Consider the following 21,974-nt stretch of genomic DNA (forward strand, 5'->3'; position numbering starts at 1 on the left):
GACACGTTTGTGAATTTACACCGGTCTGTTACTGCGGGGACATTTCCACGCCTCTAAACATGACACGGCACAAAACTAAACGTTGGTTTCTTTACCTGTCATTCATATGCCCTCTTCGGCGGGACTTGGCCAATTAGAGTGGCGATATGTTCCAGACCTTCATACTGGACATGCGATTATGTCTTATGTCGGTGGTTTATATAAGTATCATCTTTGTCTATGATGTTTCTCTTAAATTTGCTTGAAATGGCATTAGACACAAACTGTTGACATACAGTAAGAAGAGCATAGCGCTGTAAAATGTATGTGGATATCATAACTCCAGAGAGTTTGGTTTTAGAATAATTTAATGAGAAATATTTGAGTTTGTGATTGAACTCCACGACGTTGGGATCTTGGCATATCTGGGAACAGTTTGAGACACTCTAAAATCTCCATAGATATTTTCAAAAGAGGACAAAGGTGAGGGTCTGTTTCTCAGGAGAAACAACTGGAAAGCAGATTTCCAGAAAACATTCTTTTCCATTGTTTTTTCTTTTCATATTTAGCTCTTTTATTTAGCCTTAAGACTGGTTGCACACACTGTAAATAATGCAAATGTCCTTCCAAAACCTTGGATTCTTATTTCAAGAAATATGAAAAACACTGTACTTTTTAAAATAATTACATATTTTGTTGTCAAAGATGGCAAGCACTTTTTTATAAATTTTATTGGTTGGATATTTGCAAAACCCAGTGACGTATAAAGAGTACTAAAAATCATGAAATATGGAGATACACGGTTTCAGAAGGACAGCAGCAAAGTTATACTTTTTCTGTGTCTGAAACCGTTCCCTCGCTCACTCCTTCACCTTTCCCTACATGGCGATTGACATTTGAGTCCACTATATAGGGAAGAAGTGAATGAAAATGAGTGAATGATTTCAGACACTGAAATCCACTGTCGCGGACATTCAACGTAACGTTTATTTTACACCTGTGTGGCTTCGTGGATTGTTTAATAAAATGGTAAAGTTCTTTTCACCTTATTTGTCACGTTTTTTGTATTAGATGTTAACTTGTTAATAAAGAGAACAAAACAACTGTTTGCCACATTTATTTACTTTAATGTTTAATACAAATTTTTAAATATTTAAAATAAAGCACTACTGTGTGTAACATTCATTTAATCTGTTTATTCTCAAAAGCACGAAAATGACTGACAACAAGAACAAACACAAGTGTATAAACGTGTATTCGTGGCATTAACGGCCACTCCCCTCCAGCTGATTCTTATCAAGGGGTAGTTGAATGTACACTCAAAATCAGAGTGCATTGTGGGTAAAGAAGAGTGAACGTATGTAGGGATTGAAGTATTTCACTCAGGTTTCGGACATCACTACAAAATAGCGAAATCACGAAATAGTGCACTATATAGAGATAGGGAGCAGTTTCAGACACCGCCTTTGTGATCAGTTTTGTAATTGTGGACTGTGGATTTCCTAAACGCAATGCTATGTATGTTTTTTCATTCAAACAGCACACTTTATTCGGAGAAGTGACTTCATTCTACTCTGACTGCTTTTTGTCAAGTTCATTGATCGATGTGAGCTGAATGAAGTTTTCCCTCATTACGCCTTTGTCAGGAGACCTTTGAGACAAAGTTGTTATGTAGCGCTCTTTGAAAATCGGTTAGAGTTTTGCATTATCCAAAAACTCGATAGTCAAGTTCGTCAGTAGGAATTGTATTATACCGTAGGCGCTCTAAGCTTGGCCGAAAAGAGAAACAACCGAGCCCATTTTTTAAGTCTCACATGAAAAATCACACTGACAAAATGAAAGGTTATTCGCTCTGGCACATTTTGGTGAGGGACAGGTAATAGCCTGCACAGGAGCTGGAGACGAAGAGACTCGGCCCGTTGAGTTTAGAGGATGCGTGTGAGCCTACTGAATCTCAGCCTGCTGTCCCACACGTCTCATTTATAATCTCCCATTATCACAGCACGCTGGAAACTGTGCATTTCCCTCTGCTGAGAGCAAGAGATGATTCAGGCCAGGACGTTCCTGTGCCAAAATAAGTCAAAGAGGTTTGAGAAGGCATGGATGTTATAGATTCATATATTTTTACAATACAGACTGAAATTCATCTCTCATGTGATTAGCTGTGCTTTCACTAATACTCATCAGATTATAACAATGCTGAAGTTAAAGCCATGCATGTGGTCTATAATGGTGGTTTTCAACTTTGAGTTCATTTTGAAATCCCTGACTTTCGGGATCTTCGAGCACAATTTGAGACACTGGTGAAATCTCTGTTGAAACCCGAATGAGGACAAAGGTGAGGGTCTGTTTCTGTGGACCACAATAGAGAATTACAGAGTTATACACCCAAACCCAGGAAATCACACAAATTCACTTTTGACAAACATTCATTGTAATGGCATGAGAAAACTTGTTGAGAGTTTCATAAAGTGTGTGTGATTCAGCAGCTGTGTGTTGTTGAGGAGTGAAGAGGCAGTGGTCTGTAACTGGGTGGGGAAAGGTGACACAGATATCTGATGACTCAGCACAGACACACCTCCTAAACCACACTGACTCACAATCACAATGAGGAATTTGTTTATCCGGTAACAGTTTAGATATTAATGCATTGCATCTGATGAAGCTATGTTTGTGTAGAATCTACTAATTATTTGTGACAACTAAATGCATCCCGCATAATGTTTACTAAAGGTGTAGATTAAAGCCTTTTAATAGCCACACAAACAGTTATTGTAGCAAGTTATTCAACCTTTCAGCTGTTTAATGTAGTGTTGTTTTTGCTGCCTTCTACAGATGTACTTCAAACTATATAATAAACACAATGAAACTTTACACGAATCTGTAAGCTACAGTACGTATATACATTCATATACACCCATTCTTACACATTTTAGTAAACTCAAAACAACGGAATACCACAAATGCTGTTTTTCATTTTTTTTATTGTTTTGAAAGAGTTCCTGTCTATGTTGCTCTTTTATTGGCTGCCTTTTCTTTAGTATTAGTCAGTCATTAAAGCATACGTATTTTTTTAAGAATCGTGCTTTTAAACATACGCCAAAAGGTTAATAAAATAAACAGCATCGCACTCAAGCGTCCCTAAACATAAACACAGTGAAATTAATATATTCACACACACAAGCCCATAAGTGTGAATGTATTCGTGTACATACATATTTTAAGAAGCATTAATGCTAGTTAAACATAGCAGGACATAGTTTTTAAAGCTTTGCCTGAAGAAACAAGTGGAAATGCCAGAATAAATTATACCGCAACTCATGATTAAAATCCTTCACAAACTTGCCCTGTGGTCTAACAGAGCTCAACCAGAACATCATCATGTGAACAGTGAATAATCAACCAGAAGAAACGAAAGATTCTATCAAATGAACTCGGAGGAGGAAAAAAGTAATCAAACAGAGTGAGAAAAATGCTTTTGTTCAAAGGAAAGAGGGAGAAAAGCGTCCAGAAAGTGTTATTGTGCTAAATAATCTTTTGAAGAAAAATCGGAGGCAAAAATTAAACAATTGAGAACTCAAAAATATCTTCTAAAAATATGAATAGGAGTTGACTTGCAAAATCGAAATAATTCAAACATAATATATTTTAGAATCTTCTTTGAAGTCACACATTGCATAAAAATGTTCTGTTGCCATTTCAACAACCAGCTTTTTAATGTCTCTTCTTGAAATGCTTGACAGATTTGAAGTAGTTTTCATTTATATCTACCTCCTATTGACTGCTCTTTCCTATTCAGTCTAAGTTATTTAAGCATAAACCTTTTTAAGCGTTGTACATTTAAACACTAAAGGTTTTATGCATGCTACTGTGCACAAATAAAGAAGTATTGCACATTATAAATATATGCACATTGCACACCAAGACAAAGATCGTTGGCATAAGAGAACATGAATATTACAGCCAAAATAAGATCAAAATCTCAGATTTTTAATGGCATACTGAAACACTGTAAACATCTTTCAGACTTTTTCAATAATGCATGCTTTAATGGAGAAAAACGGAGAAACATAAATCAATGCGATTCGTCATTATTCTTCAAGACCTTAAGGGTAACATGCAGAAATGTATTAAACAAATTTGGAAATATTCTTATATTTGAGATATAAAAACAATTAAGCTGAAAAATTGGCTTCAGAGATTGCAGCACAAAGGTTAAAACAATTTATATGCTTGTGTAAGTTACTGGTGAAGTTGCGTGTACGTAAGAAATACATGTCTCTAGAGAACAAATAATAAAAAGAGGGTAAAGGTCCTACTTGACTCAATAGTGAACTTATCCCCAGACCCTTATATGCAACATGGCTTATGATAAAACGCACACACACAAAAGTGAAAACATTTATATGTTTTACAGTTCCAGTTTTTTTTAATGGCAGGCATGTCTTAGCATATCTAACTGAAACACTGTTCAAATCTCTTTGTTGAGACGAGATGCGATTAATACGGGGTGCTTCTCAGGAGAAAAATCTTTAAAATATATGATTCAAACAAACGTCTTCTCATATTCTGTTAGCCGTCTATGAGAAACAATGAGACATCAATAAGATCTAATTTCTTAAATATTCTGTCCCGAAGGTATTAGAAAGATCCCAATAAGAAGCACTATTAAGATATCAGAGAGAAATGCCAAGAAAATGTGTGAGGTGAAGGAACAGACTTCACATGCATGATGAATGTGAACTATGACTGTAAGTCCTATAGTGGAACAGGATACACATGACACGTTCAGACATACCCAGCCAGCGGTCTTTAGCCTTGTGGTGTGTTCTACCACTACATTTATTTTTAGTTGGAAGAAAACAAATTTTCTCTGTATTCAATTCTGGCATGTCAGTCGAGACAAAAAATAGTCTATCGCCTCTGAAAGAGAAAAAAAGTATTTTATACAAAACATCTCTTATTCCCATAACATATGCTTCTTTTATACTTTTATAATTCCTGTTTAAATATAGCCTATGATACCTGATTTCCACAGCGTGCGTTCAGTGAACGATTAGGTGACAGGCTGTCTTTCAAAAAGAAGTCTGTCAGAAAATGGTCCAAGGTGAAATCAAATAAGGTTAAATCCACTGGAAAATGACTGTGGCAGCTGGAAATTATACACAAAATGCACTTCTGCTTTTATTAAGTGGAAAGCATAGAAATAGAAATTGTATGAATTTAAACAGCCACAAATGTGCTTAAAAACAAGATCTTTGCTTTAAAACCTTTCATCTGTGTCCACCCTGTAATTCCAAAGTGAGACTCTCAGAGCAAGACCATTTTAGCAATATCTCAAATGATCAAACATTGATAAAAACAATTTCCTCAAATATTTTCTACTTTTGAAACCCCTAATGCCAAAGTCCCATGGCCTTAACAATTTGAGGGATATGGAATATGAACGGTCATAAATTCAACACTGCCAATCCAAATGAACTGGGCTAAACAACCAAATGCCAAACCAAAACAACCAAATAAGTGTTTTAGATCCCAGACACAAGTGGAGTCAAGTGTAAATGTCTATGTGACATTTTGACACAGAGATACAAAAAACTTTTTTATAAATATATTTTATTTATGTTCAAAACCACCGAGTAAACACGCACCATGTTTTTAACATATTTTGTAATTATGTTGATTATTATTGATTGATAAAAACGTTTGCTTCATATATTGTAGGACAAAGGTAAAAATAACTGAAATGCTTGTGTAAATTACTGGTGAAGTTGCATGAGTCTAGCTGGACATCCTTAAGAAATAGTCTCCAGAGAACAAAACAAAGACAATGAGGGTAAAGTTCCAACATGACTTAAAAGTCACCCTTACCCAAACCTTTAACATGCAATATGGTTAAGGTTTATGGTAACGGAATATTTATTTTTATATGTAAATATTTGTTTATATTTAAATATTATAAAAAATATTTAAACATGTTTAACACTATCATGAGGTCCACATGATATAATTTTTCAATTTTAATTTTTTAAACAGTGTCATGCCGTAACACTATGTTTTCAAGACCATTTAGCACACTTGTTAAGTATTTGTATGTGTCTTTTGTGCAAGTTGTACGTATTTACTGTTAGTGCTTTACATTATATTCATTTGATCTGTGTTGTCAAATTGTATGATGAGATTATCTCAGTAAAAAGCGTCTGTTTTGGGTTCAGGGTTTCATATAATCTACAATGTTTATACCATTGCAACAAATGATGCATTTGCTAAATGCCAAACAATGTGCCATTTCACTGCCGGAATCATAGCCAGATCGGTTGGTAAGCTATTTTAGAAATACATGGCTCTGAACGTCCCTGTGTTTACAATGCTTGAAACAAGTAAAGATAAAGATTTCTTGCCAAAACCATGCTCTTCAACATTTGGCACAGAGTAACTGTTACAAGCAGTAGAGCCAGTGTATACAACTGACAGCTCCAAAATAACAGAGGCAAAATAAAGGGGCACTTTACTCTTCCCCAACACTGTTTAATGTGGTTTGCTCAACTGTTAACAGAATTTTTTTAAATATAAAATCAGCAATCGCTCTTACTAAACACAAACTACATTTTCTGTTCACATTTCCTGCTTGCTCTGTGCACATTTGTGTTCTCATGAATTTAACATTTTTTAAACAAAAAAGCGGAGCCTTTATTTTGCAATTTTACATTGTCTATATTAACATTTGACATGCATTAGGTTTTTCTTGACACATTTGTGCTAAATGCCAGATTTTGAATCACAAAGACAATGCTTGTGTTTACAAAGCCCATCATGGCAAACAAAACACAATTAAATTATCTAAAAAAGAAATTTATTTTTTATTATTAAAAAAGCAAGAGCATTATTTAATTACATTTTTAACATGGAACTCAAAAATTCGCTGGGTTCCTGTTCCAACAGAGCTGTCTAGTAAAAGTGTTGATTAATTTTTGGCAAATGCAGCCGTAGACTGTAACCAATTACCAAACTGAAAGACATTGTTCAACCTTAAATAACCCTTAGAAAACAAAACACACTTCTGCTTGAATGGACTAGATAAGTGAATTAAGCAGCACCTCGACCCACTTGTACAGAATGCTCTTTGAATGAGCACATCATGGGAGTTGAAGTCTTTGATGCGGGACGATAAAAAGGAGCATCACAGCCCAAATTTAGACCATTGTGGGCCAGGCCATCCGGACTGAGGAAACTGATGGTGCTAAACAGACCAAATGAGAGCTTTAGACCTCACGGCGCGTCTTCTGAATACAGTTACGGAGGAAGGACAATCACTGCACGCTCAGTACACTCTTTATTGTGAACTTTGACAGTTGAACTTTTCATGTATTTCTAATAAATAACATCAGACAGGATGTTGGATGTTATTACATTTTTACTGTTCGGTCATCCGTGCACCTTCATATGAAAACTAATTGTGCAGCAATTGATTTATCACATAAACTGTCCATTCTAGCTGAACTGACGTACTTAAATATTAGATCGTCTCAACCTCAGCTCTATGTGCAATCTATGCAAATAAAATGTAATGCTAAATCTTCTACTTCCTTTTTGAGTTTGAATGGCATCAATACACAAAAACAAATGATACAACATGTTGAATTAATGCTGTATATATAATTGATCTATATTATTTATTTACCAGCAAAGCCTCTATAATACTGTTTAACAGAGAGAGAGAGAGAGAAAGAGAGAGAGAGAGAGGATGTTATTGATGAAGAAAATTGCTTAATATAGGAAGATATTCTCAGCATCTCTCACCCTTCTCCTACAGGCCACTGATGTGACCCACGGGATTAACAAGCCAGTGTTTATGACACAGGCCAACATCATCTTGAGGCTGTTGCTTACGTGAAACTCAACCCATGACTCCAATGGCAGTTAACATCAGCATTCTCAGTGGACATGTGGTGTCAGATGCCAAAATTGAGATGACTTTAATTAGCAGTTAGTTAATTTGTAATTCAACGCCGGTTACATTTGTAATTGATGCGAGAATAAATCTAACAAATACATCAGCTGTTATATAGTCGCTTTACTATTTAAAGTTCTGGAGGGGAGCAATTTTCTAAAAATGCATGCTGGTCAGGTGTGAGTTTCCCTTCGACACTAATATAAGACACAGATGAGCAGTTGCTTCTGCCAGAGTCAAACAACACATATCAGTCCGCAAACGGTTTGACGCAAGATCGGAAGGAATTTTGTTCTGTGCCCTGCACCCACAGCCACACGGTTTTCGGACAATCTATCACCAACATGTGAGCCAAGGGCTAAATGAAAACCAAATATGCCATACCTGCAGAAAGCTGAGCCAGCCAACATATGGGTGTCAGTTTGCCCTCGTGTAGGAGCGTTTTACGAGGTGATGTTAATGGGATACAGAGAACAAGTCCTCCTTCTGCACACTTCATCTACCGTGTGTGTCATCTCTCAGGCCTCCTGAACCTGTGCTGAGGTCAGAAACAGGAGAACCAGGTGCACCCACACAGATTTCATGTTAAAGGCCACAATTCCTGGGCGTTCATATATTGCATATAAAAGCATGTTCAGTAATACTTTACAAAGAGCAATGTTCTGAAAAGTAAGATTTGCATATATAATTGATTCAGTCATTTTTGCCACTTAATTACTAAGGTTATTTTCAATTATCTTCATATGCAATTATATTATATTCAGTTATAATTACTTGACAGTCTGCCTTTTAAATTAGATAGAAATCGTATTTGTCGAGTTACAGTACACATGTTGACTTTAAGAAGATTAATTTGAGTATTGCAAATCTCTTTACCACCTTACACTTTAGAAAAGCTAAACTTAAGTGTACATAATTGGTTAAGTAATGCCAGGTTTATACATTTAAATCTGAGAAAACACACATGCTAGATAAAATATTTGGTAAAACACCTCTCTGGGTTTGAATTGACATTAATACTATTACAGTGACCATAAGCACATAATTGTATTTCTGCAACATTTATATTTTATAGACCACTGCGCAAGATGTAAACAATGATCATCACTTCCTGTTTCAGTTTTTATTTATGTATTTCTATATTTCTTAATCTTACATATATAATAAAATCTTAAAGATATTAATGTCAACATTTTTATTTGGTTGTATTGTTCTGTTGGTTGATTTTAGTTTATAGTGTGATATTTACATGCATTGCATTGGTATTTTATTTCAATTCAATTTACATTTATTTGTATAGCACTTTTTTTTGTCTCAAAGCCAATGTTAATTTACATTTAATTTATAATAAAATTCACAATTTCATATAACCAGTTAATAGTATTCTCTGCGACTTATGATTCATATTGATTAATTATCCAAATGCAAATTCTAAATCCAGAATTTTCAGTTTAAGAGACCTCTGTTTTAAGGTTAAACGGAAATATGTGTCCAAAGTCTCTGATAACTGCCTCAGTTTAGTAATGTTAAAGCTAACAATACAAGTATCTTTGGTATTTGTTTTAACTCCAGCCCTCACACCCACATGGAGACACAAAGTCACACGCTTGCTCATGTTAACCAGAAGCGGCAAGCAGAACTGCCAGGAAATCAACTTCCAATGAAAACTTATCATCGATGTGGACCAATCACTTCTCATGCATATAAAAATAATAAAAATCTAAAGTAAAGAAATTAAATTGATGTTCATTTAATGAATAGAATTGGACCAATCACTGTAATAAACTTGAAAAATAAATGCAAATAAAATGCCTTATATGCTCTTAAAAGGCAGTATGTCATAGTTTTTATGTTTTTGTGTTCAGCAAAAATAGGATCAAATTGAGTAGTCAAAACAGAGCAATATGCAATCTACATTATTTGTTATGTTAAACCCCTTCTCATTCCAATCATAAAAATATATTAGGGTAAGAGGTTGTACAGAACAATATCCTCACATCACCTATAAGTGATCAATTTTGTGGTGAAATATGCATAATTTATCTTGGGTCAGAATTAAAACAGAACAGACGTGAACAGTAGGCAAGAGTGTGTTTCTCAGTCACTAAACCACAGGGAGATGCTGGGGGCTGAGGGTGAATATACAGTAGGAGTGGTTTTGAGTCCTGGCTTGGCACGCCCTGGATCGGCTGCCCTGGATTGCTCATGGGAACACAGAGAGCACGCTTTCACAAAGTTCTGCTGTGCTTTTCCACAAATGCTCTCCAAATGGAGGAGACGTAAACGTGGCCTAATCCAAAAGCTGACTAACACACACATACAGTTACACAATAACAAAAGCAGAAGTATTACTTTAACACAAACACAGACGAACATGCATACCAGCCAAACTATAAAAATGCCAAATATTTTCATTTCACAGACACAGCAACCAAAAAATGCATCAGTTTCAAAATCCAACCAAGTAGCTGTGTTTAGACTCCATCAGCACTCAGAAAAAGCTCCACACACCTTATCAGCAATCAATATCTGAATTTACAAGTCTATCAGACGCTTTCATTTATAATGTTTCCTGTCTTCTCTCGATACATTAGCCTGCTTTAGGCCTCGGAGGGGGATTTCTACAGGCAAAAGTGTATTAATGAAGCCGGTCTGGCCTCGCTTTAAAGAAAGGCCATTAATACTCTGTTAAGATTACATTCCAGGGATGATTTAAGGAGACCGTGCAGCAATACCGTACTCTGGAGAAAAGGGTTTCATGGATGGAGGAGTCAGCATGGGAGAAGGTCAGGTCTCTCCAAAAACATTTCAGACAGAGAGAGGGGAGCAGCCGTCTGGATAAGCAGGACAAAGGACACGGGGAGAAATGGCACTGAAGAAACTGGATGACCGAAAACCCACTTGAACAACGGCAGGTGGATAAAAACCACAGATTACTACACTATGGTTCAACAGTCTTTGAAGATGTGATTGTTTTAAAAAAAGAAATTTATGAAGTAAACTATTAATCAAGATATTGTTCTAGGTCACTAGTCTTTACTTACTCAAGGCCATGGTGTTATTAAATCAAATTTAAAAATCAAAAAATATATATTTTAATTTAACCTTTTACCAAAATTCTTATGCTGTGATAATATTATATGTACATGACAAACCTGTTTTAAAATAGAAAAATAAAAGTATTTTCACAACTGCTCTTAAAGTGATAGTTCACACAAAAAATGTAATGATGTCATCGTTTGCACCCTTTTGTCAGTTCAAACCTTTATAACTTTCTTTCTTCTGCAGAACACAAAAGAATACACCTTGAAGAAAGTTGCTAACCGGAAAGCACTGCCCCCCCTATTCACTAATATTGCATGAAACCAATTCAAGTGAATGGGGTTGAGTTAAAAACATTCTTCAAAATATCTTCTTTTGAGTTCTGCAGAAAGAAAGGTTTGAACAAGATTTCATACAGGCTTGACAAGAGGGTGAGTAAATGATGACAGAATTTTCAATTTGGGGTGAACTATCACTTTAAATTTCTGGGCCCCACTTCACACACTAAAGAACATAGGCTGATGTTAGAATGTTAAGACATAAAAAAAGATGGAGAGGAAACCAAAGCATGTACACACCCTTACACTCAACTTCACCCTTTCAGAAGATTACAATCTTTATCTTAATTATTTACATCCTCTCTTGACACCCTAATCTAGTGTGTATTACATTGATGGAGAACAGTCTGATTTAAAGCGGCAGGATGCTTTAGGATGTCAGGTCTGAGGCACAGAGCTCCGGTATAAATCAGCAGGACTATCAGAAACATTAGACAAAGCTAATCATGCCTCCATATGGGCTGAGGATATATCAGAACGCTGACACATCAAACTAAGCATACAGGAAGTACTCCTAAAGACAAGCGAGAAGCTTCACAGACATTAAACTATACACTTCTGAGATATAGGGTATGAAAAGGGGACTGAACAGGATACTACTTTTGAACTGTTGATTCAGTGAGAATTTAATCTCTAGTTTTGGTTTATTTAATCTGTCACAAAACAGAAAATGAATTTGTAACTTGTAATATACCCTAAAAATAAGTTGTTTTGTTTAAATGCATTTGTCATTTATTCTTTAATTACGTTTTTTTATTAAAATGTTTTATCTCTGTCCTGTCATTCTCTCAGCCACGTACACACACACACACATACACACACACACTGTAGGGAAATAATCATTCAGGAACTGGATTAGAAATAGATCTCAGTCATGACTCGTGACTCATGGTCTTAATAACTTTAGATTCAATTTGTCTACAATTCCCAACATATATATTTAACTGATTTTGATATCATTTGTAAAGATCTTGACAATTTTAAATGGCACACATTTAAAAATGTGTATGTTTAATGTATCCATCACAAATTGATTTAGTTTTTTCTATGCACTGAAATTTTGATAACACCTAACTTATTAACTCAATTTTAACTAACAATTTTTAACTCAATTTTATAAGTGGCAGTATTGTTGGGACAGTCCTGAGGAAAAAATCTAAAAAAAATTGTCATTACACAACCTACTGAAGTGGTTTATAAATATCACACAAAGTTTTTAAAATGTAGTAACATTTACATTTTTATATTTTGAGTCTGGAACATTGTAAAACAAAATTCACAAAATGTGGAAAGAAGAAGATAATAAAAGTAGAACTAGAACTAGAATGAACTAGTATTGAAATAGTAAATAATATTGAAATTGAAAAGTCTGCTACAAAGATAAGTCGAAATAAATAGAAAAGTCTGCTACAAAGATAAGTCGCAATAAATACACAGACAGTATAAAAACAGCATAAATATAACTGTATAAATGAATTAACATAAATAAAAATAACGTTTATTATAGTAGTCCATGTTATCACTCAATGACTGTAAGTGTCATTCCAGTAGTATCACAGGCAACAGAAGAACTATATCTGTTTGGATTCAGACGAAGCACTTTTTTGAAAGCGACCTGTTTCTCAGGTATGGTGATCTATACCCGAATTGTGACCTCTGCATTTAACCGATCCAGAGAGTAGAGAACACACGCACAGCTAGTCGTGAACACAAGCACACCTGGCGCAGTGGGCTACCACTGCAGCACCCGGGGAGCAAGTAGGGGTAGTAGCTCCTCAAGGGCACCTCAGTCGTTACCAGCCAGCCATGAGAATCGAACCAGCAACCTTCTGGTCACGAGTCCGACTCTCTAACCATTAGGCCACGGCAATGGACAATAGCCTTAAATCACAATGATGAAACACTCAAGCAATGCAAAGCCTTCACCAATGTTAACATAGGACTTACGTAATTAAGCCACAGCATCTGCAGGTTTCACTGACAAATGCCCATACAACACTCATCTTTATTTATAAGGAAACCTACTGAGACTCCTTCCATTCAGTAACACTTACACAAATACCAGAACCTACAAAACAAAATTTCAGATGACTAACATCTGCTAGCGTCTCAAAATAGCACCATTAGCACAGTCGTCAGATGGTACTGATATCCATGATAAATGTCTGAAGTTTTTGGAGTTCAACAAGCGGGGGCTCTTGATTAAGGCGGAGTCTTCACACCTTCTCGACAATCAACTCTCCATCCTGTCATATGGCCACCACAGGAGACAGAGTGGAAGAGATTTTTACACGGTGATGTCTCGGAAAACATCTGTTCTGTACTGACCAGAGCTCTGATGAAGGGGATGGGCTGGGTGTGCAGAACAAAGATGACAAGCACATCAAGTCTGTGAAGTTCTAACTCATCTTAAAAGAACCAAACAGCAACACAAAATGAAATGTCCCATTGTGAGCTGTTCCAATAAAGTGAAAGGTATGTTAGAGCTGAGCTACTGTACAGCAGTACTGCACATTCTCTGGCTGCTTGAGCTGTAGTGATTCCAAGCTATCATTCCCTGAATGTCTCAATCCAATGTCACATTGTCTCTCTAATGAAGGATAAATTAAAACACCAGATGCACACTTTGTATAGACGGTTTCAAGGCAACGACAACAAACGTTAACGCCCATGTACACTTTTGAGGCACAAACTTAACTGCAAATTATTTCTGATAACAAGCAAAAGAAATGACAAGTAAATTACATCAGCTAGCAAGTTGAAAGACTAAAAAAATGTCTAGCCAGTATTATTTTGGGTCTCTGTAAAAACGATTTGTTGTTTTATCTATAATGTTAATTCCACTTAAAATGATGTAATAACAAATTATTTATTTGATCAAATTAACATACAATAAAATTTAACGAATTGTTTACTTGAAAAAATTACAAACAATATAAAATCGATCTACCTACCTATCATTTGACTGTCACATCATATGCTTACTTGAAAATCCAAACTGTGGAAGAAGGCCACATTTATAAATAAAAATATGTTTACACATACAGGATTTTTTCAGTGAGATCATTGGCATCATGTTTCTAACACTTCCAAACATTTGCTCTGCTCATACCAAAGCCATATACCTGACATTCACAAGTAATGACTCATATTCTTTCTTTAGTAACAAACAGGCAACTGAGGTGGACAATGTTACCAAGCCAGTACTAAGATCTTCTGATGTGACATCTTATGTTCTGCATTGAATGCAGTCCATAATTCCCCCCCAACAATTATAAACCTGTTTGGTGTCCACCTGGACTGGCATACAGTAACTACAGACATGCTTGTATTGCATCTGTTAGGCATATTAATCTGATAAAACACTTTAAATCAAATAAACATCTTTCACCTTGTCATTACAACACACAAAAGTATTCAAGAGTTTCATCATTTAGACAGAAAGCAATGCTGGTACGTCATCAACCAGGCATTGTTGCCATCTCAGGAGATATCCAGAACCTTGTGCTCCCCACAGCCTCTTCATAGGCCCAGTGGCAGTGGATGAGCTAGATGAACAGGAATGCCAGGGCTAACACGACCCACATGGCTCCACGCAGTTCTCCCAAGCTTGGCACTCTCTCTAGGCAGGACAGGCACGGTTGCCTGGCAACACTTTAACTCTGCTCCCCATTGGCTGGTTTGGCAATGCCAGAACGTACAAAATTTCTCAACACTGCAATCTGTTTTTCCATCAGTTACAGGGAACCTGAAATGCCAAGCCGGAGTCTGTTTCTGTTCTGAGTTTAGACTGACAAACAGATTACTGCCAAATGTCATTCCAACGCAACGTGCCAAAAAAATCTGCAGCAGCAATGCATTTGAGCGTCACTCTCATTAACCAATGCTTGTTAGCATGAGGCGTTGTGTCACATTATCCCCTGATGTGCTGGACAGCCAGACCAGTGAAGAATTCCCCTACTTTAAACAGCACGTTTATATGAGTCATCATATGGGAAAAAGCGAGTGCTGGAGGCATGCCTGGACAGATCGGAGTTCCCCTTTACAGCACACACACACATATACACGCTGAGTCACACACTCCTCATGCTCCAAAATGAGAACAAAGTTTTATTTAAGTATCATGCGGGTTCCAAGTTCACACAAAATCGTTATCTTTTCTCTACACTGTTCATTCGGAATCCTGCTCCTGATGCAGAACTCGGTGACCCATTCAAAGCAGTATTGTAATGGATACCACATGGCCATAATGCTCCTATACATCCACGATGTAACTACTGTACATGCAGTAAGCTCCATAATTCTGTGTCATTCACATAGCAGGCCAAGAAAACGAAAAAACTGAATGGCTTACACACATTCATGTTGCCCAAACACTTACACATCTTTATTAGGCAACAGGCACCGTGATCATTTTCTCCTTTACTATATTCAATAGGGCCTCACATATGGAGGGATTGTATTACAGCGTCTCCTTTATACACACTCGTCTTCCTGTTACCAACACGCAGCCCGTCCGACAATGCGAGAGGCCTTCGGATTGATTTTTCCACTTACAAACACCAGTGAAACCAAACCCTGACCTGCTGATGATCATTTCTGCCTCCCTCAAAAGACCCGTGTGAAGAGGCCCCACCGGACACGTGGGAGAGCTTTTTATGGCCCGAAGGCAGACACCACATGCAAAGAACAGCAATTAACACACAGCCGATCGATAACAGCAGTGATCTCCAGGAGGAAGTATTACAAGTACGATAAATAGCCAAGTGTAAGAATAGAACTCAGTATTGAGGGAAAAAACATAGAAGTGGCCAGAAATTAAATCTAAAGTGTCAATGAGTGTCGTGAGTGCAGCTACGGCCTAGTAGGCAGATGTTAGTTAATGAAATTACAGAGGGGTATGTTTTTTTTTTATGTGTTAAACAAAACAAAAAAATACAATATTTGTATCTACTATGGCAGTGAACTGAAAATTCTTCCATGTATGTTTTTGTATGAGTTTTGATTTTTGGGAGAATGATCCCTTTAAAATAGCCTAAATGTCTTGAACAATTTGTGTTGTAATTTATGCAAATTAATCTTAATTTTCCTTTTTAGACTAAACTGTTTTTATCTGATCTCATTGATCTTCGGGTAATGGTATGGGTTTTTTGTCAAAACACAAGCATGACCTTACATAACACCTGACTACTTATTCTATCAACCCATTTCAGGGATATCTTTTTTACCTTAACCTTATATTTTTACCTTTATTGGGTAACAAAGTTTGCATTTCATCAACAGTTTATACTCAACATGGAAGCCTATAATTAAGCACATAACTTTTTAATAAATACATTTTTATAATCCCAAGTATTTGTCAACACTGTTAAAAATTCAGTAGAAATTACAGTCTTACTGGCAGCGGGTTGCCAGTGACTTACTGTAGAGTTAAATGTATTTAATTTGCTGCTAGTTTGTTAAAAGATAAATTAGCATTAACCATTAAAAAGTTTTTAACTTTACTGAAAAAAACTATTAAATAATACCCTCTTGCAAAGCATTTTAGGTACCAATATCAGAAAAAAACTGAATGCTTTTCATGAGGCTGTTATTTTATATATTTTTTCTGTACACAAAGACTTGTCCATGTTTAATGCTAATTTATCTTTGAACAAACTTTTGCCAGGAAATGACATACATTTAAATCTACAGTAAGTTACTGGCTACTTGCTGCCAGTAAGACTGTTATTTCTAGAGAAATGTTTAAAATTAGAATTTACAGCCATAATATTTGTCACAGGTTTGCTTTTTTAACCAATATTTGGGAAACGAGAGGGGAAATACCTTTAAGTCTTTCATCCACAACCTTCTAGAGGAAATGACATCACGCCGGGCAAATTGTGAGACTGGGACAAACCCTTATTCCTTAATTTATAACATAACTGCATCACAGCAAGCTATTAAGTAATCACAAAACTCTCACAGCTGTATTTCTAAAGCTCCTAAAAATTGAGCAGTGAAGTCTGAGAGAAAGAGTGAAAGTGGGGCAGACCCCTGTACTTCAGTTTCCTCACTTACGTCCTTGCTGCTCTGTGATAAGCAGGTCACTCTCATCTTGCGGTGTTCAATCATGAAGACCAGCGCTAGTCTGGCCCAAATACAGAGCTACATTCCCTAAGCAGATCAGTAATGCACCACATTGTATGGCATGCATGTAGACCACGTCATGCTCCAACACTGACAATGGTCCTTTAGAATATTTGGGCCTTTTTAACTTAACAATTAAAACAATGTTGTTTTTGCATATGCCGCTTAAGAGCTGTGAATGAAATTCAGATGTCATAGGAAACATTTTATTTATTGTTTTCAGTTATATATATATATATACATATACATATACATATACATATACATATACATATACATATACATATACATATACATATACATAGACATAGACATAGACATAGACATAGACATAGACATAGACATAGACATACACATACCTATGTATAAATGTATAAGATAATCCAATGTAAGTCGCTTTGGATAAAAGCGTCTACCAAATCCATAAATGTAAATGTGAATGTATAGCAAGTAACCCATACCTGAGACAATCACAAAACAGAGAGAATGTATGATTTTGTGTTTGGACAGCTGCTATAAAACACATGTAAGTCATTCTATTGGAGTACATTCCTGTAAGATGTGTCTAATGAGAATTGTGAGGGAGTTGACTGGCTTATCAGAGCATGAGCAATGTGAAGAATGAGGATACTTCTTCAATACAAACGCTTTGTGTTGGTAAGTTGCACACTGAAATATATTTACATGTTAAATGTCCATGCTGATTTCTATCTACACAAATTGTATATACCTGTTAGGCAGCGGGAGAAGATTGAATCATTATTAAACACAAATAAAACCATTTAAATTTGGTTGTGGTTGGTGTTTTTCCTTACAAATACAGAATGCGTCCAAGCGCTACAACAGCACCCTCTTCAGGATAAGAGAAGGAACGAAGATGCTTTTAAAAAATTGCGTCTGGCTAATAGTTTAGATGCATATTAAAAAAAAATAAACACAACACAATTAATTCCATTACTATGTTAAGAAAGTACTGTTTTGGAGAAATACATTTTCTATAAAATAAAGTTTTATCCTCCCAGAAAGTACAAAACAATTACATGATTTTTTATAACAATTAGCATTTTGAGGAAGTTTGGCACATATTTATGCTGTATCTTTAATGTTTTGCACTAGGCTTAATCAAGTCGTCCATTTGTCTGTTTTTCTTCCTCGGACTTACACTTTTCGGAGAAATTGTTGCTTTTCCAAAAGAAAAAATGTCTAAATTTGCATTAAATATATTAAATTTCTTTCCAGAGCAGATCAATGTTCGCATGGTGGTTACAGGCTTTATCCTGCAGATGGAGACAAGATGACATAAATTGCTAATCGAAGCAATCATAAGACATTCTATTTTCAAAGATATGATTTGAATTGATGTGTAAGAGAGTGATCTGGTAGAGAAAACCAACAAAGTCAAGACTCTTGTCATCGCAAGTCATGCCAAAAAGTGTTTTATTATATTTGCAATTTGCCATAAATCTTGAGGCCATTATTATTTAATATTCGGAAAGTCTTGTTGTTCTCTATTTTGTGTGATTAGAAACAAGTAATAATACTATATAGTGTTATATACCCATACATGACACAAGAAAATGTCAATCTTAATCTATAACAAAAAGATGTAAACAACAACAAAAATGTTCTGTAAACCCTAAGCTATAGAAAAGTGTCAAACTGAGTAGCATCTAACCTGTAACAGTGACAGAAAGCAAAAAAAATGTGCAAAAAGTTCACTGGTGCTGGGAAAGGGAGTTTTCGATTCACTAAATTTTCTATTTACTATACAACAAATTATATAATATCCATTTATTCTCTTGACCGCTTACTCTATGAAGAGAGTACTGGAGAGGAAAATTATATAACAGCTAAAATTTATCTGAATGTTTTTTCAAACAGTTGTGATGGTTGACTGGTTTCGATCAAACATAATTATTAAATAACTATGCACAAGTCTTATCTATGAAATTACAACTACTGAGGAGTAATTTTAAGGAATATTACAGTAACTGTGATGTCACAATCTTATCAAATGCCACGGTGGCAAAACAATTCAACATGATTTATACATTATTTAGTCATGTCTAACGTCCTAAAACTGTATAAAAGACTGCCTTTCATTTATTCATTAAGATTGATGAGTGGCACAGCAATACAAATAAGAACTAGTCTCTGTACAACATTTACAATGAGTGAAAAATTCTACAACACAAGATGTAACAGAAATATATAAAAAGCTCCTCTATAACTGATAATAATAATAACAGTTACTGAAACAACCAAAAGAGTTACATTCCAAAGAAAGTTCACAAACAGAACATGCGAAGAAACAGATTCAGTACAATTTGTGCAACAAAGCAAAACTAGTTTGTGACAATCGAGCATGTAGCAGTATTGGTTCGTTTCCCATACTACACAATAATCTGAAATACTGTGATTCACATAGTATTTGACTAGCTAAATGGGATGTTGTGGGGAAAATGTGATTATTATATGTTGAGAGGTGCATGGTGATACATTCATGGGATGTACATTTTAAAGACATTATAATGTGCAGCTTCTTCTACCTATGGCACTGATGATAAATATTAAACTATTATGTGAGTTATGAACTAATCCATTTGCATATACATATTTATTTTAATGTAAATTAAACATGAGCAGGCCACCATTTCTTGTTAAGAGATACAGATCCACCGCAACCTGTTGCTGGATATCAGTTAATGGTTTGTGAATATGTCTTTATAATCATAGTTTTTGGAGTTTTATTTATTCGACTATCATTAATATTTAATTTTGATCCACCCACTTGAGACTGACACTATGTGTCATTTCATGTACACTATCACAGAGTTCTATGAAAAATAAACCTTTCTTTTCCACAATACCTAGACTTTTCTCTCTATATGTACATAATATATTGTACAACTGTGACTGTGCTCACACTTTTCACCACACTTGTGCCTTGACTATAACAACATGTGATTCCTCAATCCTAAATAGGCTGATATCACAACAGCCTGGATGGATGCCGATCAAATGCATCATCCAATGACAACGATGAATTACACAGCCTAGTTCGACCCACAGCACAGCATTCATTATCTGCTGATCCCGGTTACCATACATCTGCTATCATTACATGACATTTATACTCAGACTAAGACAGATCTCAAGTCCCTATTATTGGCTCAGCACGGAAATGTGGAGAGGTCATATGTGAGCAGTACAAGTTTTAGAGACAGTCCTGGCACATCTAATTAGAATAAAAAAACATAAGAACACATGCCGTACCCTGTAAGTGCATGAAGAGCTCTCCTCTGCGCTGTGATCATTGTGATATTTAATACATTTCTACTCGTTTTGTTCATAGGTCGAATTAAACACTGAGTTGTACATACTCAGAGGTAGTGCGTATATGTAATAGGGTGTGAAAAGTACACTTCTAAACTATATTCCAGTTTCATCACTTGTTTTTGTCGTTTCTACAGATTGAACTCATAGCATGATGACATGGGTAACAATGGAATTGTGTTTGTGTATGTCAGAGCACATAGGAGACTTTTTTCTTCAGCAACTAGCTCTGTAAATACAAGATGATTGGGGGCTGTGTGGGTACATCTCCCACGGCCGGCCATAAGGGGAATCTCTTTACAGAGCGTAAGTCCTTTTTCCGCTATCAACTCAAGAGAATGATCAAAAGCCTACTGCTTAATCTCTAGGATGGAGGGGTTGTGGTCTAGGATAGCCAAGATGATCTTGTCCATGTACTGCCTTAAACGGAAGTTGATCTCCTCTTGTTCTTTCAAAGCATCAACCAGCTGCAAGGATGGAGGGAGAAAAATCCATGAAAGACAATCTCACATTTAAAATGAAAGCATCTTTTGTAACTTGCTCTGAATGCACAGAAATGTCTGCTTTTACACAATAAATGCAAATAAGATTGGCACTTGACTATAAATATAACTAAATATAACATCATTATTTTACATAAAATAAGCATTTTTGTGAAATAGCCTTCCGACAGGTAGCTCTCTGACAAATCTCTTGCATTACAGTCTTGAGTTCTTCTCACCTCATCTCTGGAGGCATTGTCTATCTCTGCTGCCAGTGACTGGGCCTTGGTGTGACATGCAAACAGGTTTTTGGCCTCATAAAGGCTGAGGCTGAGAATCTGTCCGTTCAGATCATCATTCTGGTCTCGGAGTTTATGGTTCTCCTGTTGGGAGATTAAACATTATTTCTTTAATTAAAATAATATTGATTTACTATCATTGAAGCCTGTGTGTCTTGAGGATAGTGTAGGTGGGATAACATTGTGATATCCCACTGTACCTGTTTAAGCCGCTTGACTTCGTGCTCCAGCTCAATCTCACGTGTCTTGGCATTGTACTCGGACAGTCCTGCAGCGTTCCGGCCACGACCGGGCTTCTCAGTCTCCAGTTTAAAGAGCTGCAGGTGCTCCAGCTCACGCCGAAGGTCTTCAATCAACTACATGTGCAAATAGAGTAAAGTTTGTGTCCCTGTAGCTCAGTTTTTAGAGCACTGCACTA

General features: G+C 36.0%; 1 protein-coding gene across 1 annotated transcript in view; it reads right to left on the reverse strand.

Annotated features, from left to right (window-relative positions):
• Nucleotides 1-18,859: 18,859 nt before the first annotated feature.
• Nucleotides 18,860-21,974, reverse strand: part of rab11fip4a (RAB11 family interacting protein 4 (class II) a) — a 32,512-nt gene continuing 29,397 nt past the window's right edge. Inside the window, exons 13-15 of the mRNA XM_056753719.1 lie at nucleotides 21,757-21,912; nucleotides 21,497-21,640; nucleotides 18,860-21,242 (exon numbers count right to left, since the gene is read on the reverse strand). Of these exons, the coding sequence (XP_056609697.1) occupies nucleotides 21,126-21,242; nucleotides 21,497-21,640; nucleotides 21,757-21,912 (417 nt within the window). The 3' untranslated portion in view covers nucleotides 18,860-21,125. The remainder of the gene's footprint in view (nucleotides 21,243-21,496; nucleotides 21,641-21,756; nucleotides 21,913-21,974) is intronic.

Source organism: Triplophysa dalaica, chromosome 7 (genome assembly GCF_015846415.1).
Source record: "Triplophysa dalaica isolate WHDGS20190420 chromosome 7, ASM1584641v1, whole genome shotgun sequence".
In the NCBI taxonomy this organism is placed as follows: Eukaryota; Metazoa; Chordata; class Actinopteri; order Cypriniformes; family Nemacheilidae; genus Triplophysa; species Triplophysa dalaica.